Here is a 27,644-nt window from a genome sequence, read left to right on the forward strand (position 1 = left end):
TTAATGTGTAATAATCATAAAACTACAAACATATTGAGTGAAATAATAAACCTTTTCAATCATGTGAATTTTTATTTAATTTTTATTAGTGCCTTTCTGTATTACATAGGATATACATTTATTTATAATCTTGGCTGGTTCTACGGAAACATAGAAAGTTCCCCTAACATTAGCATATTGTTCCTATTTGTTTTTTGTTTTGTTTTTCGGGAACTAATCAATAATAATGGATTATTCTTTGTAGGCTATTTTTCCTACAAAGAACGTTATATTTAACATTCCAAGAAAGTTCAGTATTTATTAGCTGGAATCATATGGACCTGAGAGGTTGATTTAGGCAAATCAACCAAACCATCTGGATTCTCTAGCAACCATGTAGACCAGTGGTTCTCAATCTTTCTGACTCCAAGATTGTCTACAACAATGTTCAAAAGAAATAAAAGCATTTTCAAGTATTTTGTGATATACTGGATATGGATTAAGGACAAGTTTGTATGTATGTATGTTTTTATTTAATTATTTATACATGCATATATACATAGGCTACATACACCAATAAATATTCCAGAGTGTCTATTTACACTAAAGTACAAATATCTTGCCTTGTTGGCAGAGGCTATTTACACTAACTCTGCCCACCAACATGTGATTGGGCTAGTCAACATCATTAAAGACGGCTACTTATCGACAGCTCCAGTGGCGCAGATGGTAAAACATATATCAAATACAGTTTGATGCGATCAACCCAGGTTTGAATCACATCAGAAAAGCATTTATTTTCAATAAAATTAATCCTCATATGAATACCTCATATATCCAAGTTTTTCTGGTTTTCTATTTTTTTATTTTTTTGTGTGTGTGTGTGTATTTTATTGGGAATCCTGGTTCTTCAAAGTGTTATGACTTATTTTAATGCTCGATTTGTCTCATTTTAAGCCATTTTGAGGCTCATTTGTAAATTTTGCTGTGGCCCCATATTTAAAAACCACTGACATAGATGACAGAAGTAACTTCTATAAGAGCAGCATATACTGCAGCAGCCACCCAAATCATTTGAGCACCATGGGATGCGAGTTTTGCACCGTCAAGTATTGTTCACATTTTGTTTGGGACATTTAAAAATCTACATGGTAATTGTAGCAACTGTTTTACATTATTTAGAGCAAAAGGGTCAAATCATTCTTGTTCTTATTCAAACAGCTTTGACATTGTCATCAAATATTTGCTGAACCTTGTAATGGGAGTGAGTCTAGGTTCTAGTAGATTTTTAAGATGTGTGTTACCAGGAGTGAAATGTGCCCTTGGCTGGACTAATATATCTGGCTGCCCACATTTCCGTCTTTATCCCTCCCTATTCTCACATGTCTGCTGGGCAATGCCAGATCAGGACAAAGCTACAGTGTTCAGGAAACTGTACTGCTGTTCCAGTGCAACTCTAAACAGCTGGGCAGCTCCAGGTGAAATAGACCACCAGTCAGTGGTGCAAAAGAAACATATATACACACACACCCTGAGGCTCTACAGCAACTATATGAGGCATTTTAGAGGGTAGAATCTAAAAATTATTTTTAAAAAATGTAAATGATGTGCAGAGAATGATATTTCACAATGAATATCATTAAACGAAGGTTTCATTCCATTATGCTGAAAACAATAGAAATGACCCCTCAAAGATGGGAAGAAAATGCTTATCTCAACCTTTTTGAATTGTAGTGCTGACTCTGGTTAGATGTTTGTTTCTTAACCAAATTCATTGTTGACTGAAAGAATGTCTCTCACACAAACATGCATTGCCAAACCAACATTCACTTATCTATTCATTTCTGGAATTGTCATATGTATATCCAGCATATATCCAGTAAGTAAGAGTAAGGGTTAGAGCTAGAGCTAGAGAAACATCACCTCTAATGTGTGTGGTCAACCTCATAGCCACTCTAAACTGTAAACAAATTTTCTTTGTGTATGTTTCTAGTTTAGTTCATTCCATCCAATGGCTTCAGAAACCAAGAATTAGAATCAAAAACACACATTTCAAGATCATGATGGCAATGGATGGGCAAATGATTATTAGATCGTTTCTAAGAATTCTAGAACCTCTACAAAGTTTACTTAAACTCCGATCTTTTGGCTGGGTTTGAACTAACTTTAAAAATACCAATAAGGACTGATGAGGAGAACAATGTTGGAATATCAAACCCACTAAGCAATCCTCTAATTTGCTTCAGTTTTGCTCAACTTTTATTCGACTTGAATCTGTATACAGACTAGGCCTCTCAATAAAACACAAAACTTTTTTTTTTTTCTCTCAGACTGACCCAAGTACAGAGATTTTGAAATCTTTCTTGCTCTATTGCTAGAGATCTCTTTAACAAACATAGAAAATGTTAATTGACTTATGACACTTTCACACATGCATTTGGCCTTTTAAGCAGAAGTTTGCAATCTTTTTAAGAGCATCTGATGTGCAACACATAAACCATAATATGTTATATCATGCTGTATTCTCTTATTAGAAAATCTATATACAAGGCAACCAACGTATTTGACAAACTAGTGCATTTAAACATATTTATCACCAGATTTCTCGCTAATTTTCATCATCTCAAGTGAAACCGCAAAGCTTATAGATCAACAGCAGAGGACACCTTTCACCAACATCCTGTGAAGAGCTGCTAGCATGCTTTGAAACCTGTACTGCTATCTTAATGTTCATCAGATGACAACAATAGTGTGATAAAGTGTTGGTTGTCTGACTGACAGCAGACTAGTCACACAGGAAACCAGTGGGCAGACAGACTTGTACATTGCTCCAGCTTTGGTTAGCACTTCCTGTCGCTGGATGTAGCACTTCCTGTTTTAGTTCCAGCTGTTGTAAGCATCTCTCAATGTAAGTTCAAAGCATGTTGCAACAAAACAGCAGTAATTGCATCTAAATTAACTGCATCGTGTATATAAATGTTTTGGTACTTTCTGAAGCGTAACAGGCATCACTAAACTGTTTTTGTATGGAAAAGAGTTTTTTTTATTTTAAATTCATGAAACATTTTTTTGGATTGATGGGTAAATAGATAATAATGGAATTTAAATTTGATAATATTCCTTTAAAGCCTACAATAGGTAGGCCAAATAAGGCATGTCAGTCATTCTTACAGATCTTTGATTGGACTAGATAATATTGTGGTGTAGCCTGATACATCAGCTTTCTACCCAGAACTGATCTGTGAGGTTAAAAGCACCTAGCAGTGCAGACCACGGTCCATATTTAGACCTAACATGTATTCTAATGCTTTCTTTTTTCTGGCAATAGATCAGCTAGACTAGTTTCCCCAAGCATAAACAAGCACCTGTGTTCTTATCCAAATGCAATTTGAAAAGATACAATATTCATCATGGTTTTATTTTCATGGTAAAGTTTATCTAAACTTTTATGTTAGCTGAATGTGTGTGGTCATTTTTACAATATAGCTATTTTAGGCTGATAGATTAAAAACAACAACAACAAAAAACAACATTTAATTGCCTTCCTGTGGCTGTGCTAGCAAAACTAAGCACATAGCAGTAAGGGTTATTTTTCATGTTAACCTTATGCTGCATTCAAGTGCTATCAAATTATGTAAATACCAGCTTCCTAGTCAGAAATTGTACATAAACAGCCTTAGAGAGGCCTTATATGGCCAATTTCCGACTAGGAAACGTACTTTAATTCCGATAGCACGTGAATGCAGCATAAGTTACAACTGAAGTGCTAAGATGTAGTGAAAAAAAATATTTGGGCCCTTGCCTTTTTCTACGGCGTTCAGCAACACGACGACAACGTCGATGAAGTGAATCTTTGTCGCCATCTGCTGGTCACGTGCCATAGCAGGTCATCAGTCTTTATAGCAGCAGGGGGCGTGGCATATATTTAAACTCATCATCACTACATATGCACTTGCTCTGCAAACACGCAAACTGTCCTGTGCGCTCATCACTGAACGGGGCTTTTCTGTTCCTGCTCAAGGCAGCAAGCAGGTTCTGTGGAGGACAGCTGCACGACCCAGTCGCGTGCAGGGACTTCAAGGTGGGAATTCGAGAAGCAACGTTTGCAACAGAGTTGTGTTGGAGGCACGCGCATCGGTAGCGGGAAACACCTTGCGCTTTCGACTCGAGACATCTGGGAAGTGACATTTTCTGAGTAGTTACAGGAAATCAATAAATATATTTGAAACCGGGGCTAGAAGGTAAGTTTTGAGTCATTCCACTTGAGACGCTTGTAGGATGTCACAGGTGCGCAGTGTTATGAATCACATCAAGCATGTTTTGGGGTTGCAAACATGGAGGTGATTGAAGTTGGGGTTTAACCCGTTAAGAGTCACTCCAGGGGACGTCTTTTTTCTTTGGTGTCACCGAAATCCCAAATGATTTTTAGATTATATTAGATGCTGCTAATATATTACTTAAAATATATTGCTTTGCCAAAAAAAAAAAGAAAATAAATATCCATCCAAAAACTACAACTTATCAATAAATTACACCAATAATAGTTCGCCTGTTCTAAATTAAAGGGGTGACAATACTAAGACAAGTCATAATATCTATTTTTTTTTTTTTTTGCTTATTATCTGTGATGTGTTTTTCTTAATGTAGCAAAGACCTGTATACTATTGCAGAGCTGCTAGGTGTGATTTCAGCTGTGATTCTTCTACAGTTTGTCAAATTTTTACCAAAATTGATTGTCTGTGATACATGTTTACTGTATGTTTTGTCTTTTACTGTTTTGCATGTTTACAGTTATATTAAGTTGCAGCTTTATCTGACAACATTGAAACTTCAAATCAATGCTCCGCGGCAGCTATTATTATTATTATTATTGATAAAAGCAACATGGTTCTACAATGATTTTGTATTAGCTTACCATTAATTAAAAAAAAAAAAAAAAACTTTAAATGTTGCAACTGTTTGGAAACAACTGCAGTTGTAATAATCAAAAATAACTACAAATAGCCATAAATGCTCAGTCTTCTTTATTATTTATCTAGCATAATACATAAATATATAAACCTTTCTATACAATTAATATAAATATTTATTTAAATGTATAGTGATTTTTTTTTTTTTTTTTTTGTGTCCTTGAATGTAATTTGTCTCTAAGTGGGTTAATGTTCACACTATTTTTCATTGTGAAATGCACACAGGTGTGATTGCAGCGGTGATGGAGTGGCGTCAGCAGTCTGCAGTCAGCTGTGAGCTGGCGTTCCAGGAGGCGCAGAGATGGCTTGAGGTAATGACGTCATTATCAAGTTTTTCCCCAATCCCCATGCTGGCTGCAAAAGTACAGGTCTTTTCACACTCATGTTCTGTTGAGACTGACTTTGTTCTTTGTTCTCAGAGAATCTAATGTTTTAAATATGTAAGGCAATTACATTAGTCAGTTTTTAAAACAACCTGATAGATATATTATTGAAGTCTTAGCCCAGCTTTAGTATTACATGCACTTTTCAAAATGCAAAGAACATATCCTGATGTGGGTGAGCTCTCAGGAAATGCTTTATTTCCTGAAAGTTATTTTAGGTGGAACAATTAAATGAAGTCTAGACAAGATAACACTCATCATGATGTTCCCTTCTGTCTTGAATGCTTGTGTTTTTAAAGTAGCCTTGGATAACCTGTAGCATTTGTGGTTGTCTTTCTTTATCGGCTTTAAACTATTTCCAAAGAAGTACCATCATCTCCACCTTTATTCACCTATTGATTGTTTTGAATAATGATGTAATGCTTTCTTTGCTTTCACCAGAGTGGGTTTTATAAAATGTCATCCAGGAGTTAGCAGCAAGGTACAAGACGTAGTACCTTTATTATAAAGTACTGTGTCTGTAATACAGTACAGTGATATATTAGATGACTGATGATATAATGAATAATTTTAATATGCTGATTTGCTGCTTGAGCAACATTTCTTATTTTTTTTCAATGCTGAAAACAGTTGTGCTGCTTAATATGTTGTGGAAAAATTTTGTATACAGAATTCTTTGATAAATAGAAAGTTCAAAAGAAATTAATTTATTTGACATTTTATTTTATTATTTTTAATGTTTAGATTTGCATGTTGAATATTTTTTTTTTGTTTAAACAAAAAAAAAAAGATTAGATCCTTTACATTCTGCCTTGGCTCTGTCAGGTCTCTTTTGATGTAGACTGTACACAAGCAGCCATTGATGGATTACATTCCATGTGCCCAAACAAGCTGATGATCAGGATGCAGAATTGGACAGGCATCAGGCATGGATGCTTCAGTGCATCTCAATCTGAACACAAAGGACCCCTGAGTTGTTTTCCACATTCTGTTTGCCACATGCCCACTCCACCACATGACTGGTACGGTCAGGTGCTTCTTGCTTGGTCACCTCATTCTCCAAACATATTGTACTGTGTGGCATAATGGAGGGAGGCTCTGAGGTCCTGTCTGAATGTGCAGTATTATAATGTGTGGATAGGATGACTTGATGGATGGTCATTTGACTGGAACCGATTCAGTATGAAAAGAGAAAGTGTGGTTTTGGTTAGAGCGCTGCCTCAATTGGCTCAATGATGGCTTGGGTTTATTTTGTGATTGTGCCATCTTTTTTGGAAATTATAGGACACTTGTTGATTTTGCTCACAGTTTGTTTTGCTCGCTTAATGGCAGTAAAAGCAATTATGTGGTGTGCTATTGCATATGATGACTGAAGATCAGAATGTACTCTGAAATGTATCTGGTTGGAGTGGAAAGTTGCATGCCATGTTTTTGAGAGGGCCTGTGGTTTCCTGTCTGCGGACCTTCACCAAAGTCCCTTTCAAGGAACGTCTGTTCACTCGGCCGTCATATTTGCAACACTTCCAGGCAGCTCAAACAAGACCAAGGACTATCTAAAAATGAATGGGGGAATCCTGAAATCGATTAAATTACATATTTCAAATCGGCACCAAAATCTGAAATGAACTACCCCATGAATGCTGTTTCTTATGCTCAAATACCGTTTAAAAAGCTTATTTTTCAGGCTAGACCAGCCAATGCGCATGCGGAGCTCCAACGCGCTTAATATGACTGTGCATACGCATCGACTGGTCCAGCCTCAGGTTTCTATGGGAAGCACTTCTAACGGCCGCTGCAGTGATGCAATGACTTTACCAATCAACGATTGGCTCTTTCATTTAGAAGGCGGGACTATTTCGCCATATTGCGCATTGCAGTTTCTCCCATTCGTAAGTATAGGAGTGAACAGTCTTTGTATTTCTGTAGTCTTTGCCTTCACTCAATGAAATGGATTCTTACTCTGTAATCTGTATGTGTTGCTGACAGGATTTGCTTTTATATGTTTTATAATATACACTGACCAAAATTATAAACGCAACACTTATTTTTTCCCCCATTTTTCATGAGCTGAACTCAAAGATCTAAGACTTTTTCTATGTACACAAAAGGCCTATTTCTCTCAAATATTGTTCACAAATCGGTCTAAATCGGTGTTAGTGAGCACTTCTCCTTTGCCGAGATAATCCATCCACCTCACAGGTGTGGCATATCAAGATGCTGATTAGACAGCATGATTATTGCAAAAGTGTGCCTTAGGCTGGCCACAATAAAAGGTAACTCTAAAATGTGCAGTTTCATCACACAGCACATTGCCACAGATGTTGCAAATTTTGAGGGAGCGTGCAATTGGCATGCTGACTGCAGGAATGTCCACCAGAGCTGTTGCCTGTGAATTGTCTCCAAAGGCGTTTCAGAGAATTTGGCAGTACATCCAACCGGCCTTACAACTGCAGACCACGTGTAACCACACCAGCCCAGGACCTCCACATCCAGCGTCTTCACCTCCAAGATCATCTGAGACCAGCCACCCGGACAGCTGCTGCAACAATTGGTTTGTATAACCAAAGAATTTCTGCACAAACTGTCAGAAACCGTCTCAGGGAAGCTCATCTGCATACTCGTCATCCTCATCGGGGTCTCGACCTGACTGCAGTTCGTCGTCGTAACCGACTTGACTGGGCAAATGCTCACATTTGATGGAGTCTGGCACTTTGGAGAGGTGTTCTCTTCATGAATGAATCCCGGTTTTCACTGTACAGGGCAGATGGCAGACAGTGTGTATGGTGTTGTGTGGGTGAGCGGTTTGCTGATGGCCCATGGTGGCGGTGGGGTTATGGTATGGGCAGGCATATGTTATGGACAACGAACACGGGTACATTTCATTGATGGCATTTTGAAAGCACAGAGATACCGTGACGAGATCCTAAGGCCCATTGTTGTGCCATTCACCCACGACCATCACCTCATGTTGCAGCATAATGCACGGCTCCATGTTGCAAGAATCTGTACACAATTCCTGGAAGCTGAAAACATTCCAGTTCTTGCATGGCCAGCATACTCACCGGACATGTCACCCATTGAGCATGTTTGGGATGCTCTGGTTCGGTGTATACGACAGCGTGTTCCAGTTCCTGCCAATATCCTTGGCAGGAACTTCGCACAGCCATTGAAGAGGAGTGGACCAACATTCCAGTGGATCAATTCTATTCGAACGAGATGTGTTGCACTGCATGAGAAAAAAAGGTGGTCACACCAGATACTGAGTGGTTTTCCGACCCCCCAATACAGTAAAACTTCACATTTTAGAGTGGCCTTTTATTGTGACCAGCCTAAGGCACACCTGTGCAATAATCATGCTGTCTAATCAACATCTTGATAAGGCACACCTGTGAGGTGGATGGATTATCTCAAAGAAGTGCTCACTAACACAGATTTAGACAGATTTGTGAACAATATTTGAGTGAAATGGGCCTTTTGTGTACATAGAAAGTCTTAGATCTTTGAGTTCAGCTCATGAAAAATGGGGGCAAAAACAAAAGTGTTGCGTTTATAGTTTTGGTCAGTGTATATAATAAAACATAAGTCATAAATATAAGTTTAGGGTCTGTATTTTCTTTCAATGTTTTTGAAAGGAGCCTTATGTTCAGCAAGGCTGCATTTATTTGATAAATACAGCAAAAACAGTAATATTGTGACATTTTTACAATTTAAAATAATGGTTTTGTCTTTTTAATATGTTTTTAAATATAATTTATTCCTGTGGTGCAAAGCTGAATTTTCATTAGACATTATTACAGTCTTTAGTATCACATGATCCTTGAGATCAGTCTGGTATGCTGAATATTATTAATGTTGGAAACCATTTGGCTGCTTATTTTATTTTTTAAATTTTTTTTTGGAAACTTTGATACTTCAAGATACTTGATGAATAAAAGTAAAAAAAACAAAAACAGCATTTATTAAAAAATAAAAACTTTTGATATTGTTAGTTCTAATTTGTGCTTGTGATCTGTTTGCGTTCTTTGCTTAACAGGAAGTAACAAAAAAGCATTTTGGAAGTAAAAGCTTTCGAGTGGCCTTAGAGGACGGGGTCCTTCTGTGCGAGTAAGTAATTTTTTTTTTTTTAATTATTCTTTTATTTATTTAAAGCTGCAGTCCATAAGTTTTGCCTCTGTCACCATCTCTGTTTGAAAACCTGGAGTTGCAGCTCTGTGCGGAATTATCTTTCGTGCGTGGGGGTTGTGCTCCGCCATGGCTCCAGCGCGGATGAATCTAATGTTTTGATGAGTATGTTTGGCTGTCAGCTGGTGTGGATACTGTACTTGCGAACCACAGATTCTAGCCTACATCTTGGAATATATGACCCAAATAAGAATTTTCACCGTATATTGCCATCTGAACAAGTAACAAGTCTGCCACGTTTGTTCTGACCAACTGAGGAGAAAAGCATTACCATAAATCGTGCTACCAAAGGTGATATAAAGATCGGTTAGCTCACATCACATCAAAACCGTGCAAAGTAGTATTATTGTTATACTTTATTCTCAAATTGTTAATGTTAACAACATCAGCATTGCGTGACAAGGAGTAGGCTATAGTGTGTATTAGCGTATAGATTTAAATTTCTGTACAGTCTAATGTATAATTGTCAGGGCTCCAGACAAAAAAATCAAGTAAGGAGCCATTGGCTCCTATAAAAGAAATAGAAGAAGAATAAAAGTGGTTTATTTTATTATTATCATTTTATTTTTCCTCCCTATTTTAACATTTCAATCATTTTGTCATGTGTTTATGTCTTATCTTTTCTAGGCTTTATCAGCATTTTAATCCATCTTGTAGATGATCAGGTCGACCAGGGGACTAAGGTTCACTTAAAGTGTGAATTAAATGTCTTTTACAACTTGAAATATACAGTCACAAAGAATTGTTCGTTACACAGAATCTGTACCAATATCATGGACCATAAGCATGACTTGGCAACTGAGTGCAGTGCATCCTATAAATGTCGTCAAGTCTTTCACACATTCAGTCTGTTTTTCTTCATTAGTAAAATGCAATTTTATAGGAGTTGAATCATGTACAACAGAATAAGTAAAAATATTAATATGCAACAGCGCATAAATATAGCAAAACGCTCCTCTTTATAGTTATTTTTCTAGCTGACTATTTGATAAAAAGTTTATGGACACTGATTGGTTATTCTGAGGTAAATGTATTACAATGCAATGTTTACAAGCTTTATACATTTCCTCAGTTTGAAACACTGAATGAGCTTTTACATAAAACATTTCAGTAAGTTGTACTATAGGCTTTCTTATTGCCTACCATTTGATCATGTTCATTTCATACTATAGTAGTAAATCGAAATATATAATGGGTTCACGTGCTGCTTTAACTGAGGTGCTAAAGAGATCGCGCCTGAGCATTAAGTGCGATACTCTCCGCTCGCGCGATCCGGACGCATACACGGACCGTGTGGACGCGGGGTACTGGTGTTTATATTACCGAAAGTGTGCGCTTGTGGTCCGCATTAAAGAGCATCCAAACCGCATCATTTGAATTTCGTAGCATTTTAAAGCTGATACTTTGTTTATTAAAAAGTAAGACAGCACAAAGCTTTTTGCGATTACTGGATGGCAAGTGCGCTTCAAATAACAGGAAGTCCATGCATTAACAGAACACAGCATATAGACTAAGATCTCGATAAGAAGAAGCCATATTAGTAATGATTATAAATGAGAATTGTTGACGATATTGCCAGTATCCGCAGAGCTGACAGCTTTACCTGTTGAAGTTTGTTCAAGTTGTGCACGAAATAGACACGGCTTTTCTGCACTTGCACTTTGGGGCTGTTTACACCTGGCCACTTCATGCATTTTTTCCTGATCGGATAGCTATCTGATCCTGAAAAGACCAGGTGTAAATTCCGTCCGAAACGCATTCGAGACGGATATAAATCCAATCGCTCGAACCACTTCAGGAGGTGGTCTGGGCGAAACCGGACAAGTGTAAATGCATCTGGTTGTTGAAACCACATATGGTAATTTTACTCCTCCCATAATATTAAAATAATAGACGTGTGAGAGCGTTTTATAGGCTATATGGCATGTTATAGTCAGATATGACAGCGCAATGCAACAAGCATCACCGCGGATGAGTAGCGGAGTATTTCTTCAGCAAGCGACGCGCAAACTGAATGAACCTGAAAGTAAGTCGCAGACGCTCAACACACAATCTTCTTCATTAAAAGTAGCGAGACTAGCCTATCTTTCCAGTGCTGATGCCGCGCGCTCTCTTGTTGCGGTCTGTGATATTGAAATTAGCTGATAATTAATAAAATTATCCATTGCTTTCATTGATGTGAACTCCGTTATATTTGCATATGAAGCGGGAATTGAAGAACGGATTTATATCCGTTTTGCGAAGACACATTTATGTGGCCAAGTGTAAATGGGGAAACGTTTTAACAAATCGTATAGATATCCGATCAGAGAAAATGCATGAAGTGACCAGGTGTAAACAGGCCCTTTCAGGTCTCTCTCACTTTGTTCAGCAGACTGTGTGCGGCAGAGACGAGGACTGTTTGAAACTCTTTTCTAGTAAAACTTTGATGCGCATCGTCTTATGTAAGTTTAATACGTGAACATAACAAAAGATGTGAGCGCAAAACAATCGGGAAAAAAGTCCTTTCATGCAAATTATATATAGTCGCCAGTGGCGACCTCAGCAAAAACTTCACTCGCAAATTAATATTTTTGGTCGCAAATGCGACCATTTTAGTCGCAGTTTGGAGCCCTGATTGTTATACCATTCGAATTAGGGGTCGACCGATATGTGTTTTTCAGGGCCGATACCGATTATTACAGACCAAGTAGACCGATAACCGATATATTGAACCGATATCTGGTGTAAAAATGAAAATTAATGTCAAAATTAAGAATAACAAGGGCTCTGACAAAAACGGCCTTCCCTAGTGTTGGTTGCACTTCTTACTCTTGTCTTCCCCCATGCATCCATCTACAATAAGGGTAATATATAAAGAGAGAGTTAAAAGTGAGGCCACTGCATGCTTCATGATTAAGCCTATGAATACTAAATACTAAAGCTAAACAGCTTAGGGAAATGTAATGTATTTGGCTTCAATAATTTACATGTTAGAAATGTATGTGTAATAGCATAACCTCTCATAATTCTTCATTAATTATTTTCGGTTGACTAAATCATAACCTACAAGAGGTGACTATTCAATTCATCATCTAATGCACATCAATTGATTAATTTAAAAAGCGCAATGTATATAATACGTGTAAATAATTTAATTGTCTTCATAGCTCCATTGTAGAAGTTGCAAAGAAGACCGCAACTATTTTAATGAAACTATAACACTAATAGCCTGTTATAGGCTCACTTGGTTCAATAGCCTATTGAAATGTCCCAATTTCCGTCATCCTAATCTTGGCCTATGTGACAGTAACTTAATCTTGGCCTATGTGACAGTATCTTAGTCTTGGCCTATGTGACAGTAATTTCCATTAGTTTTCATTTACAGAGCAGTGCAAATGAAGGCATAAAATATTAATTTAATTTATTTTAATCAAATGAGAGTTGAACTCTATTTTTTGGCAAACAAATGTGTTTACTATAAATTAAAACATGTAAGAAATAGCGTATTGTGAGATTGTTCTTTTAAACAAGTTGTAATAATTGTAGTAGCATTAATAAATAAACTGAACTTTTATTTTGACGGGTTGCCATGAGGACCTCTTAAGTTTCTGTAGCCTATTTATGATATGACGATCGTTTTACTCAAACGAAACAGTCAAATGCTCATGAAGTAACTCTCAGAGCAGTTCTGGGGATGATGTTCATGTATTTATGTCCTCATTTAGTGACATGGCAGATGCGGAAAACACCGCGAGCGTCGCGCACTTCAGTGTGTGTGTGTGTGTGTCAAAACCGCGCATCTGTGCCATTCACATATACAGAGATACGCCGAACATGCAGAATTCATATTTAAATAGTCTTTTTGCAGCTTAATGTTTACAGATAGTCCATATCATGAGTCGATGTAAGTGTCTTTTGATTAATTCATCCAAACTTTGACTAATTCCGTGACTCCGCGTTATACAGTAAATTCCATATGACTGGATTCCGCGATTCCCCCTGCGTTTCCCCCATCTCGGAAACCATAAATAGATAAAATTGAGGTTTTTACAACTTCAGTGTAGTGGATTGTAATTTATTGCAACTTGTGCAAGGTCTGCTGCTGCCTTTGAGAGATAACTGATGCGTGATGAAGCAGCACCAGTTAGCAAGCGCTTTCGGTGTGAGAGTGCCTTTAGTCTTCCACGTTGATTGGTCGGACTCCTGACTCTCAACAAATCAGATGCGCGGTGGGCGGAGACTGCTCTAGGCCACAGAGTGGTGAGTGCCGACAGGCTGCATCAGAGCCAAATAGCGCGTTTCAAAATTAAATAATTTTATTGGCACATCGGTTTTGAAAATGACCGATGCCGATTATCATAAAAATGCTTAATATCGGTGCCAATAATCGGCCAGGTCGATAATCGGTCGACCCCTAATTCGAATTTCATATTAAGAAATTCTTTTAACCCAAAAAGCAAACTGTTCCCTTCGAACTGGTTGTCTTAAAATTCAAACCTTGTGTAATCCCAGGCTATCTGTAATCAGAAGCACATTTAAAACTAGAATATAATTTAATTTCATTCACGTGTGTTTCATAAACGCATCCTTTCTGGATTACAATCCGCCATCGAAATGATAAATTTATTTAATTATTCCAGCTGCTGTGAGAAAAGACTATAAACGAGCCACCACCTACAGGATCCTCGCATGCGATAGCCTACTAGCCCGGACAACTTTGTTTACAGACGTGATGTAATGATGCAGTGCCATGCTCGAATGTCCCGCAAAAACCTACCCGTACCACTCAAATTAAAAAAAACATTATTATAAGCTAACCGTTGTGAATCGGGCTAAAGTAAGGCGTTAGTTTTGAACACTAGCTGGTTATGTACTTCCTCAAATATTTTTAACCCAAAAAAGTTACGGACTGCAGCTTTAAGCATAACACTATGATTTGCAGATTTTTTTTTTTTTAAGGTTTACTTAAAGTATATTTCATCCGTTTTCAGTCTGATCAACACATTGAAGCCGGGGATCATTAAACGAGTGAACAGGTTCTCCACTCCCATTGCAGGCTTGGTGAGTGTATTATAAATGCAGATTTATTTAGATTCAGTCAACCAGCTTCAATGAAATAATTATTTAACATGAAATGATTTAAGGTATAAATATTGCACAAATGTCAAGACATTTTCCTACGAGTCCAGAGAACTTCCAGTAGTAAATGCTGACAGGACCTGACAACTGTCTCCTTCAGTTCCCACCCCTTTTTCTGGTTAACTAGTCTATCTTTTATACTGGTCTCTTCTCAGTGGAGCTTCGTCATCCAAGCTTCTCTGCCTAGTACTCTCAACTCAACTGTATTACTTCATCGGATACTTAAGAATTACAGATGACATCTAACTTTTCATTAACAATAGCTGCAATAGTCAATGCTGGTTTCTCTTCAGGACAACGTGAATGTGTTTCTCAAGGCTTGTGAGAAGTTGGGGCTTAATGAAGCACAGCTCTTCCATCCTGGAGATCTGCAAGATGTGTCCACTCGTGTGACTGTCAGGTGAGCAGAGAGAAGTAAAAGCAGAAAATGGTTGAAGTCTCTGTAATAAACTGTCAAAGTTGGATTTGTTGCCTGTGCCTTCTAAATGTCTCTTTTGCATTATATTTGTGTAATTCAATAAGCCTTAAACATCTGATGCAAACCTATCTACATATATTAAAACTTTTATTACTACTTTAGCTGTTTGTGTGAGTATAAAGAAAGAAGTGTTCTATGTGACTGACTGAAGAGGGTTAATTTGAATAGTGTTTGCAGTCTGATTACATTTCCATACCAAATGAAAGGCTGGATGGGTCCTGTCACACATTATCTGTCCAGCATCAAACTCAAACAATGATACCTGACCAACCCAGACCTATGTTTTAGTCAGGTTGCCTTATGAAAATGTATTTTGAATCGAATCTGATGGCATTTAAATGGCAGAGCAGTCAGACATGACACATTAACTCATGGTCCGTCATTATTAAGATCAGGGCCCGAGATGTTTTCTGAGCATAAACCACTCTTGGGATTAAACATTTGTCAACTTCAAATGGCATTCATGGTTCAGTTTACATTCGCCAGAATCGTAAATGTTGTGTCTATCCCATGTAATTGGAGAAAAGAGGTTTAAAACTAAAAGGGCTTGGTTGATGTCTTCCTAAAATCCAAGTCTTATTAGAAGCAGGGCAAGTTGAAAAGATTACAAAGACAAACATTTGCTTTTGGAATAACATTGTGTAGATATTTAGAAGAAATACATTGTTTAAAGCAGGGGTGTCCAACCCTGTTCCTGGAGATCTAACTTCCTGCAGATTTCAGTTGTAACCCTGATCAAACACACCTGTCTGTAATTATCAAGTGCTCCTTCAGATCCTAATTAGTTGGTTGTGTTTGATCAGGGTTGGACCTGAACTCTGCAGGAAGGTAGTTCTCCAAGAACAGGGTTGGGCACCCCTGGTTTAAAAGGATGGTTCACCCAAAAATGGAAATTGTCATTAACTCACCCTCATGTCATTTCAAACCTGTATACGTTTCTTTCTTATGTTAAACACAAAAGAAGATATTTTGATGACCCAAACAGTTGTTGGTCCCCATTGACTTCCAGGGAAATCGAAAGTCAATGGGGACCACCAACTGGTGGATTACCAGCATTCTTCAAAATATATTCTTATGTTCAACACAAGAAAGAAACTCATACAGGTTTGGAACCACATGAGGGTGAGTAAATGAGACATTTTTCATTTTTGGGTGAACCGTCCCTTTAATACATGCATTAGTTGTCTGAAATTTGACAGTGTTTAGAAGTTGAGTTATGGTGCTCATGTGGACATTGAGTTTGCGTTTGGCTTGTGTAATGTTTAGTTTCCATTCCTTCTATCTTGTTTATTGTCCTCTCTCTACTACAGTGGTTTTCAACCATTTTGACAAAGTCCCCTGTAAACTTTATTACTTTAAATTTTATTACATCTAATGGCCCCTATAAAGGTTTGTTGTGGGCCACGACCCCCTGTTTGAGAACCACTGCTCTGTTATCCCTGTCTATGCAAAAAAAAAAAGTATTTTCAAAACCATATGGAGTTTCCATGAAGTATTTCCAATAACCAATTTCAGTCTCAACTCTTGCTTAATGAATTTCATCGCACTGCCTCATTTTTCAGGTCTTGACTCAACCCTGAACAATAAATCATGTTGTCCATCCTGCTGAGATGTCCCTACCATTGGCCTTCTAGAGGGACGAGGGGCACGAGAGGGTGGAGTGGGGGCACAGTGACCTCTAAATTTAGCTCCATATGACTGTCCCTTCAAACCAAATGCTATAGTGGATCTGACTGCTATTTTTAACTTGCATACTTTCTCGGAGTCATGTTGGTTTAGGGCTCAACGAAATAACATACACACTTTCACTTAATAACCTCTTCTTATAGCCTGTCTGACTTATTTTTGAGATAACATGACACTTAGTATCTGGTGTTTAAATAGCTGAATTCCTTTGTAAAACCATATTTGCTAGTTCATGGTGACAAACAGATGGCTCACATGTCTGGTGTCAGCACGCTGAGGGAACAAGTATGTTCCTCTGCCAGATAGTTTAGAGTTTCTTTTTGAACATTTGCTGATTGCCTTTGTTAAATTAGCACTGCAAGCTTTGTATACAATGCTTGTTGTGAATAAAACTCAATGTACATGATTAGTGACTTACTGTAAAACTTATGTGGTATGTAGTTGAGGTCCATTTATAGAAATGACTTAATTTTATTGAAGGGTATGGGGTGGATTTAGTTGCTGGTACTGTTGGTGTGAGCTGGAACTGATCTGTGTGTGAGACAGTGACTGTTCATCACATTTAACCTCCTTCTCTCCTTCTGCTTAGACGTGAAGAGACAAGCAGGAGGCTGAAAAATGTAAGTGTTTTTGCTATTAAAAGCTTGTTCGTAATCGCAAACCAATAACTTATGACCTAAACAGAATGCATCAAGTGAGTATACGCATGGCTTGTCTTTAATGTGAACTCAATTTGGCCTTTGACTCTTTAGTTTGCATACCAAACAAGTTGATTTGTAACTTTATCTCGTCGCAGTCTTCTGCTGAAGGTGTTATTGCGGTGTCATTTAAAGCCACTTAAAGCACTGCTTTGCATGCAAAATATATGGATTAATGACTCAATTGAAGACCAATGTTTGAACTATGAACAATTGTTTAATTTAGAAAAGTGTTTTAGTGTTACACCTCCATATGGTCCTCAAGTAGCTCTCTTACATTCTCACGATTGTTCTCCAGTGCACTCGTGATTGTTTCCCAGTAAGTAATATTAGGGGAAAAAAGACAAGTGGTACTGATGATGACTAATGATTAATTCTAATAAGAGTTTTGAACATGTAAAAGGAATTTGAACTGGAACTGCACAGCATCTGCAGGTACCGTCTGCCATGCATCTTTGTTTCATTGGTAATATGTTGTTTTGCTAATATTTGATTCCTCATTAGAATAATTCATCTTAGAGGTCCAACAGGCACCACAAAGCCCTGTTGTCTTCATTGTCTTGTACGTGTGCCACATTCCTGTCCTGTTGGCACCCTGTGTGTGTGTGTGTGTGTGTGTGTAAATGGTCATAGTTTTGTAGATGAGAACAGGAATGTAACTGGGACACAGAAGCCATTCATGCCTCACGCACAACACTGAATTCTCAGAGGCTTTGCTTTTGTCATTTTGTCATTTAAAATTCAGAAAATTCTGATTTAAATAATTAAATGATAAATTAATATCTACATGTTAATTACGGAAAAAATACAGATTCAAGTTTATCTTCCTCTTTGTTGTCAATTATATTTTGTCCTCATTTGTTTGAAGTCTTTTATTTTTTTTTTTATCTCTTTCTATCATTCTGTTATTACATACAGGTTTTGATAACTATATACTGGTTGGGGAGGAAGGCCCAGTCTGATCCGTTTTACACTGGACCACAGCTGAATCTAAAAGCCTTTGAAGGTTTGCTGGGCACAGCATTATCTAAGGTATTTACTTTTGATGTGTGTTTTTCCTCTCTACTCTTACTTTCTTTTTATTCAAGGAAGTGCAATGTAAGTTTGAGAGCTGAGGCACAAGAACAATGAATGTTAGTTTTATGTGTTTATAGCCTAAATTACCTTTTACTACAATTAAACTTTTACTTTTTTTTTTTTTCATTTTTAATTTATGAAATTATTGTAAAAAAATAAACAAGGATGTAATTACCAGTGTTGCTAAATTAGAAATGTCTGCTTTTTATTGCTTAATGCCTTCAATGCAATGAATTTACTTTTAAATCATTTCAATATTCAATAATAATGATAATAACTATTATTATTTTTATTATATCATATATATATTAGTTGTTGCACAAACAATAAAATGTAAATTTGTTGTTTATAGCTTAAAATACCTTCTCATTCAATTCTAAAACATTTCACAGTTTTTACAATTTAATTTCTATAAAGTGTTTGTATTGGAAAGGATCCATAAGACAATCAAGCCCCTCGCTAGTCAGAATCATTACATTAATGAATTGGAGAGATGTTACAGTTGAGTCTTACGTGATTTGGACGTTTTTTTTTTTTTTTTTTTTTTTTTTTTTTTTTTTTTTTTTTTTTTACAAAGGGCGTCATGCAGGTCCAGAACTCCCCATTAATTTTGGCTACTGATAAAATGATTGTCAAACGTAAGTCAGTGTTGTCAGTCTCCACATAGTAATTATCAAAGAATTGACCGAAATATTACTCAGCATGTAGGTAATTTCTTCAGTCAGTAAAATGAAAAACCACTGTAAAGGTCTGCTGGAGCTCAAGTCTGTTCGCTAAAACTCTCTCTGAAGTTTTGGCTCTTTATTCACCACCTTCCAGGCTCTGGAGGAGTCTGTGCAGTCCAAGTCGAGTGTGAGGGACAGTGGGTACGCGGAGGGCTGGTTCTCTGACAGGGAGGATCTGTTCAGCCTGAAGCAGTCGGGCTACAGGAGAGAGGACTCAGTCGAGAGCCTGGACTCAGTGGAGTCTCGCACACTCAGCGTGGCTTCAGACTGCACTCTCAGAGCCGACAGTGAAGGTAAGACTGGATGTGTGTGTCTGGTGGTGGTGTTTTTTGTGTGTGTATGTAATTGTGTAATGTCCTTTTTATTGTACTTGTGCTCTATTTGATTTGGTCATCACAGTGGGAACTTTGCAGTGGACAATGGGTGTTTTAACATGCACTGATTTTTAGCAATCTGACTGAATCACATTTCAGATTCTGGAAGTAATGTTTATATACACTTTCAAAGGTTTTGAAAAGTTTTATTTTTAGAAATGTAATTATTTTATTCAGCATGGATGCATTAAATTGATTAAATGTTACAGTAAAGACATTTACATTTGTTACAAAAAACTCTAAAAAAGGTGTTTAATAAACTGTCAAATCATCAAACAATACTGAACAGCAAATCAGCATATTAGAATGATTTCTAAAGGATCGTGTGACACTGAAGACCATCACAGGAATAAATGATATTTTAAATTGTAATATTTCACAATATTAACATTTTGTATTGTATTTTGATCAAATAAATAGTCTTAGGACTGCATTTGCAAGAGACTTCTTAAAAAAAAAAAAAAAAAAACCCTCAACTTTTGAACAGTAGTGTTAGTGTACACACCCTAACCTTTGTGATCTGATTCAAAAATTAATTTACATGGTCATTATTTAGAACAAAATTTCGGTGCAAATCCAGTCTGTAACAGAGAAAGTCACTGTGGGAGTGTTACTGGAATTAACTGATATAAATAGCTTTTTATCAAATATTCAGTGTCCTCTTTACTGAGCACTTCGTAATAAGTTAATACATGAAGTTAGTACATGAACGTGAATGTTTGTATGACCTAAATAAACATACACATGACTGTGCATATGCACAAGGTATTTCTGAATCCAGTTGAGAAAGTAGTTTTGCAGTAAGCTAATGGCTAATATTTTCATATTTAGCAAATTATTTAAGATCTACACCACCCATTTTAATCAGATTGAAATTTCATTCCAGTGAAGCTCATTTGAATCAATTAAGTAGTTTAAATGAAGGCTTTTCAGTCCCATTAAGCCATCGATCCGATTATTAACTGATTATTAGGTTGCATATAAATGTACAATTTTTCTTTACCTCAATTTAGCAAAATTGTCAAACATTTGCTTCAAGACATAACGGTCCATACTGCTTAAATATCTCTATCTGAAGTGTTATCACTAAAATCACATTGTCTTGGTTACTTTGTGACTTCAATATTGCATCTCTCAAACACTTGGTAATGAAAGTTTGCTACGTAGACCTTGTCCCTTCACCCCATCCATTCACGTAAGTGTGACATTCCTAATCGTTCCACACCCATTCGGTAATGCACAGAGCTGCTGCCAGCTGAAGGATGGAAGACTGTGCGGTGCTCTAGGGTTGTCATGATACTAAAATGTTAATGGCAAAAAAAAAATAATGTGCCGTTTAAAACGCATGAAATATACACACACAAAAATAATACGGTGGCATCATGTAGTCTGCAAGTATATCCTGATTTCTCAAATAACTTTCTAAATGATTCCAGTAAACAGAACAACAAAACAAGCAATAGAGACTTAACGCATAACTGCTCTAGACCTCTTCACAGAGTATGCACAAAAATATCTGAGGTGTGCTTGACATCTCACTTGACTGTTGATTTTTTTTTTTTTTTTTTTATCATCACTTGTCTTTTTCTCTCTTGTGATCTCCCAGGTTGCTGTAGTGACGCAGAAGCGGAACATTGCTTCAGGATGGCAGAAGGCAGTAAAAGTGATGCCCCCGTCAGGGAAAGAGTGCATGTCCCATCTGCCCTGAGGAAGAAAAGACAGGAATACCAGCAGGGAAACAGGAGTTATGCAGGCAACCTTACTAGGTATGATATTCGCTTTTCTGGCTCCCTTCGCTTCAGAAACTGACTCTGCATACAAATGTTGGATGATAACTTTTGCTAAGCTTATAACAGATAAACAGCAGGGTGTCAACCCCAAAATGAAAATCCTCACCCTCATGTCGTACCAAACCCGTAAGACTTCCGTTCATATGAACACAAAATAAGATATATTTTTTTTTATAAAGTCTGAGAGCTTTCTGATCCTGCATAGACAGCAAGCAACTGACACATTCAAGGCACAGAAAGGTGATAAGGACATCATTAAAATAGTCCATATGACACCAGTGGTTCAACCGTAATTTTATGAAGATACGAGAATACTATTTGTGCGTAAAGAAAACGAAAATAACGACTTTGTTCAACCATCTCTTCTCTTTCGTGTCAGATTTCGATGCATGTTCACAGCAGTACGATGACGCATGCGTGTGGATTTCTTTGCTTGCTTGTAAACACCCCTCTGTGCATCTGGGGTCTACATCTGGGGGTCTAGAACGCCTGCTTCTGTGTCAGCAGCACCACATGCATACATCGTGGGGCTGTCGTGAATGCACAACAGAAACTGACACAGAAGAGAAATTTGTGTGCAAAGAAAACAAAAATAATAAATTTACTCAAAGTATTCTTGTTGCTTCATTAAATTAAGGTTGAACCACTGTTGTCACATGGACTATTTTAACAATGTCCTTGCTACCTTTCTGGGCCTTGAACATGTTAGTTGCGTTGCTGTGCAGGGTCAGAAAGCCCTCGGATTTAATCAAAAGTATCTTAATTTGTGTTCCGAAGATGAACAAAGGTCTTGCGGGTTTGTAACGACGTGAGGGTGAGTAATTAATGACAGACTTTTCATTTTGGGGTGAACCATCTCTTTAAGTTTAAGATTATTTAAATTCACTTCTTAAAATTTCCAGAAAGGCTATAAGAATCTTAAATGTCTTGTATAGTTATTAATAATCTTAAATATTGTTTTTGTAATTTGTTTTCATGCTCTCAGAAGTCTTCACATGGCATTTTATGTGGGTAAATGTTTTTCAGTGTGAAATGTTTCTATATAAAAAAATGTGTAATGTTAAGTAAAATACAATATACAGTAATAAACTACAATAAAACAATAACATTGATTTACCTTAATTTTCAATTAATTAAATTTTTTGGCAATTTTTTTTAAACATTTAATGTTCATTATTTGTATTTGCAAACATTTAGTATCACTAAGTTTATTATATTTTAATTTTATTTCATTCTATTTTATATTTTTATCTTATTTACAGTATATTGTCCAGCCCTATTTACCATGTGTTTAGTTCAGCTTTTAGTGTTAGTAGTTCAGTAGTTCAGTGTTTAGTAGCATCACTGTGGCATTCAAGGAAATGTTGACCTACAAGATCTTGAATTTTATTCCATTATACATGTGTATATATCCTGCTTCAGTTTTGAGATCATGCAGGTTTGCTGTTGTAATCTAAAAGAAATTTAGATTATTAATATATTCCATATAAAAAGTCTTCAATTTTTTTGTTCACAGTTTATGTTAACAGAGTTGGCTATAGAAAATATATTGTGCGTGTAATTGGAGGTGGTTTTCTTAGTCTGTCCACCATCTTTTGGCTGTAGTGAAAGTGGGAGGGGCTTATGCCATGACCTCCCTCCTGCTTCTGCCTTCCTCCAATGGGCAAGCAGTTACCAGAGTGACAGTGACTCTGATGCGGATCGCCCTGAACCAGACCTTGTGCAGGACGACCTAGCGAGTCGCAGATTTCACTCCGTAACCTCCGTGGCCCCTGTGAACTTTGCGATCCCTTCAAAGCCTGTAGGACCCAGGGTGGTCCCTATGGTGACCCCAAGTGCTAGGAAATCATGGCTCACCTTGTCAGATACCTCACGGCTGGCCGCAGTGCCGCCACAGAGATCAAACCAGAGGTCAGAGTTTAGAGAGTGTTTCAAATATAGACTTTGTCTGCCGTGGTGCCTTAATATTTGTGCTTATGTCCATCCAACTGGTCCTAACTAACTTTTTGTTCATCTGTTGATTGTAACTAAATAAGCTCATTAATTTAGAAGACATGCTTAGTTTTTCCCAAACTGGTGTTCTACTGTAGTGGAGCTCGTTTACTTGCTTGGCGTGATCCTTCAATTTCAAGGTTCATCTTGGCACTTTGTGGATCTTCACTAATTTGCTGTTCATTCATCTCATTACTAAAACTGCTTGTGGTTTGATGTTGCTGTGTGTTCCACTAACTAGCACTAAAAAGAAAGGAAAGAAAAAAAAAAAAAGTTAACAGTTTTGCATGCATGCTCATGCATGTGCTTCTTGGAGACGTTTTTGCACTCGTCTCATATGGATAACTCTGTCTTGGGAAGCAGCGTGTCATCCATTCCCTCTGTAAATGGACGGGCAGAGTTTGAAACAGCCACTTTGGAGGAAGAGTTTCTTCAGCGAGCCCTAAACAATGGCATGAGTGACTCTGACGAGGACAGAGGATATGCCGATCCGGTGCTGGATGACCTTTACACCCGTCGGGTGCTCGTCTCGGAGCATCAAACCTCCGTCAATGCCGAGTCAGACAAGTTCCTGCCCAAATATTGGACACCTGAGGAAGATCTACATGTGAAAAAGATCAGGCTAGGGTCCCAGCGCAGACCATGGTATAAGAAGATGCAGGGCTTCAGGTTTGTGTCATAAGGAGAAAGAGGGTCTTTTTTATAGAACCAGTTGGAAATCTGGTATGGAATCCCATTTTTCAAAATAAAACTAATACAAAACATTTCTGTTACTGAGCTTCTCCTATGCTTGTTTTCTTCAAGAATGGTCCATATTCCTAACCCCCATAGAGCCACTGAATCAAAATGACAACCCCTGTAAAAATAAAAAAATAAAATAAAAAAATATTGGTTAAAGTGCACAACAGCAAGTTGCATTATGAAATGTATTCCTGTCTGTTTTTTTTAAACCAATAGCTTTCTTAAGGGGGTTAAGTATATTAATTATCACTAGTACATACTTATGTGACTCCGTGTACTTGGTCTTCCTTTTTCATTTATTTAAAATGGTTTTTTCCCTTTTCCTCTGCTATTGCTTCTTCCCTTTTCTCTGTCTCTTTGTCTCTCCTTTCTGTAGCCGAATGATGTCTGGTTCCTCTGAGGACGACTCTGATTTTGACATCACTCCTTGGCTAGCTGCACCTGCTCCAAACTTTTCACCTGATTCCAAATCCCCCCACTGCCTTTGAGACATTCTTACTTTTTTCTTGTGTAGTAGTGCATTAGATAATTAACCCAAACCATACAGTATTTGGAGAAGGATATTGTACGCTAATTAAATGCGTATGTGCAGAACGTTTGTATGAAAATGTATAAAATACTTGGTAAATAATCAGCATAATCTTTTAGCTTTACTTAATTTGCGAAATTATCGATTTGCAATATTGGTGCAGCAACGTTTTAGCTGGTAAAAGCAATTTATATGGCAGATACTATGTATGTTTGCACCAAAACTTTGCTTCCTTTTTAATGGAACTTAATTTTAGTTGTGGCCATTTTGAGACTGTAACAAATTCTTGATTTGGTAACATCCATCTAATCTCGGAGCCTAATTTCAGTGTTTCCCATCGTTAGCATCGTTTATTTATTGGTGTGCTTTGACTTATAAAGGCCTGAGCACATCCACTTCAAGCACAGATAAAAGGCTGTTTTGGAAAGCTCAACTTAAACTCTCACTGTTACAAGTCCATATAGCACATTTACATACAATAACTGTGAGAACAGCCACTAAAACTGCATTTGCGCAGTAATTTCTATAAGATTTGTTTTACAGTGGGATTAACCAAAAATCTCCAAATAAAGAAATCTTGCGAGTTATTTGAGCTGATTTAGTGTTACAGGTGATTTTAAATAGCTTTGCTACACAGATGTCATTATATAATGTAATAAATTCTGTGTGTATGCAGACGTGACCGCTGTAGCTCTGTTCATAAGCTGTAATGTTTGTGTCTGTCTGACACGTCAAACAACTTGCACTGAAATGTCAAATTAACTTTTTTGGGCCAATAAAAATACCAGCTCAGTTGCACATAGATTGTGTGAATAATTTATTTTTATTTATTTATGTTATTTTCTTTTGATAGTATAGAGAGATAGTAAATCATGCAGGTTTTGAAAATCATGAGGGTGAGTATATGAATTTATTTGTTGGTGCACTCTTCTTTTTAAGTGATCCTCCTTGAAGAGAAACAAAAAATATATCCACTTACTATCAAATATTTTCATGATTTCCCAGATTTCCCATGAGACACTCTCGGTACTCAGGGTGAGTTCTGCAATTTTTGATGTTGCTTCAGTGTCATCTTGCAATAGCAAACTCCTTATTGCTTTTGCATTTGTGGCTCCATTACGCAGGCTGCTTTTTGTCTATAGGAATGTGCCTTTTTGAAGGACTTGTCCCTCAAGTAAATTATAAAATCAATCATCTCACAGCATTTTACAAATTGTTACATGCTATATAGCAGTGCTTTGCATTCTGTCTCCTGCATTAAGACGTTATTTTCCGGCATAAGCTTTAATGCATTACGCATGTTTATGTATGTACTTATGTATTGTAATATTATTCTATTATTTTTCGATCATTGTGTGGAGGTTTTGCTGAATTATCTCGATTTAGTTTGATACTAATGTCTTTAACACAGCTTTTACTGGGTACAATTCAGGTCTAAACCTCTAGATGTCAGTATAACATAATTATACCTGTGTAAAAGCCAACATTCCAAATTTCTGGTCTTTTGAATGGAGATTATCATTTAAATGACCATGTTCAACTCCACTCAACAGAAGCAAATCTATGGGTGACATCACACTGGAGCCCATTCCACAGGAATCTGACAACTGCTCCAGCTTTGACCAGCTGGGGTCACGGCATGTTCACCGGAGGCCTGTTGGAGAGGTGACCCTTGACCCCTCAGCCATACAGAGGGTTCAGCAGGAGCAGTTACAGAGCATCCGGGACAGAATAAAGGAAAGTGAAGCCAAGTGGCATGAAGTAAGTGATGCTTATTTGCGTAACACTTTTTACATCATGATTGTGGAACTACTGAACACACAGATTTTAATAATAAAATAAGTGTTTAGTTCAACCTAAAGTGATAGTTCACCCTAAAATAGCAATTACCATCATTTACTTAGCCTCGTTTTGTATCAAACCTGTATGTTTCTTTCAACATACAGGAAGATATTTTAAGAATTGTATAGCCAAAAACTTATGTATATGTGTATGTATGTGTATATGTACAACCCGAATTCCGGAAATGTTGGGACGTTTTTTAAATTTGAATAAAATGAAAGCTAAAAGAATTTCAAATCACATGAGCCAATATCTTCTTCGCAATAGATCAGAGAACATAACAAATGTTTAAAATGAAAACATTTACAATTGTATGCACAAAATGAGCTCATTTCAAATTTGATGTCTGCTACAGGTCTCAAAATAATTGGCACGGGGACATTTACCATTGTGTAGCATCTCTTCTTCTTTTCAAAACTTTTTGAAGATATCTGGGCATCGTGGTTTTGAGTTTCTGGAGTTTTGGTGTTGGAATTTGGTCCCATTCTTGCCTGATATAGGTTTCCAGCTGCTGAAGAGTTTGTGGTCGTCTTTGACATTTTTCATTTAATGATGCGCCAAATGTTCTCTAAATCTGAAAGATCTGGACTCCAGGCAGGCCAGTTCAGCACCCGGACTCTTCTACTACGAAGCCATGCTGTTTTAATAGCTGCAGTATGTGGTTTTGCATTGTCCTGCTGAAATGGATGTCATCTGGAGAGGACCATCTGTTACTCTAAAACCTTATATACCTTTCAGCATTCATAGTGCCTTCCAAAACATGCAAGCTGCCCATATTGTATGCACTTATGCACCCCCATACCATCAGAGATGCTGGCTTTTGAACTGAATGCTGATAACACGCTGGAAGGTCTCCCTCCTCTTTAGCCCGGAGGGCACGGCGTCTGTGATTTTCAACAAGAATATCAAATTTGGACCATAGAATGCTTTTCCACTTTGAAACAGTCCATTTTAAATGAGCCTTGGCCCACAGGACATGACGGCGCTTCAGGACCATGTTCACACATGGCTTCTTTTTTGCATGAATAGAGCTTTAGTTGCCGTCTGCAGATGGCACAGCGGATTTTGTTTACCGAC

At 37.3% G+C, this 27,644-nt stretch overlaps 1 protein-coding gene across 2 annotated transcripts in view; it reads left to right on the forward strand.

The window, feature by feature from the left end:
* The first annotated feature begins 3,878 nt into the window (after positions 1-3,878).
* Positions 3,879-27,644, forward strand: part of LOC306872161 (LIM domain only protein 7-like) — a 44,712-nt gene continuing 20,946 nt past the window's right edge. Inside the window, exons 1-12 of one of the 2 annotated variants that reach the window (XM_079420593.1) lie at positions 3,901-4,220; positions 5,175-5,260; positions 9,366-9,436; positions 14,488-14,557; positions 14,929-15,035; positions 17,389-17,419; positions 18,416-18,529; positions 19,394-19,592; positions 21,280-21,439; positions 23,069-23,374; positions 23,819-24,124; positions 26,279-26,486. In XM_079420593.1, the coding sequence (XP_079276719.1) occupies positions 5,192-5,260; positions 9,366-9,436; positions 14,488-14,557; positions 14,929-15,035; positions 17,389-17,419; positions 18,416-18,529; positions 19,394-19,592; positions 21,280-21,439; positions 23,069-23,374; positions 23,819-24,124; positions 26,279-26,486 (1,641 nt within the window). In that variant the 5' untranslated portion in view covers positions 3,901-4,220; positions 5,175-5,191. Of the gene's footprint in view, positions 4,221-5,174; positions 5,261-9,365; positions 9,437-14,487; positions 14,558-14,928; positions 15,036-17,388; positions 17,420-18,415; positions 18,530-19,393; positions 19,593-21,279; positions 21,440-23,068; positions 23,375-23,818; positions 24,125-26,278; positions 26,487-27,644 lie in introns of both variants that reach the window. The other variant, XM_079420592.1, reaches the window with a different exon arrangement.

Source organism: Barbus barbus, assembly GCF_936440315.1.
Source record: "Barbus barbus genome assembly, chromosome: 7".
In the NCBI taxonomy this organism is placed as follows: domain Eukaryota; kingdom Metazoa; phylum Chordata; class Actinopteri; order Cypriniformes; family Cyprinidae; genus Barbus; species Barbus barbus.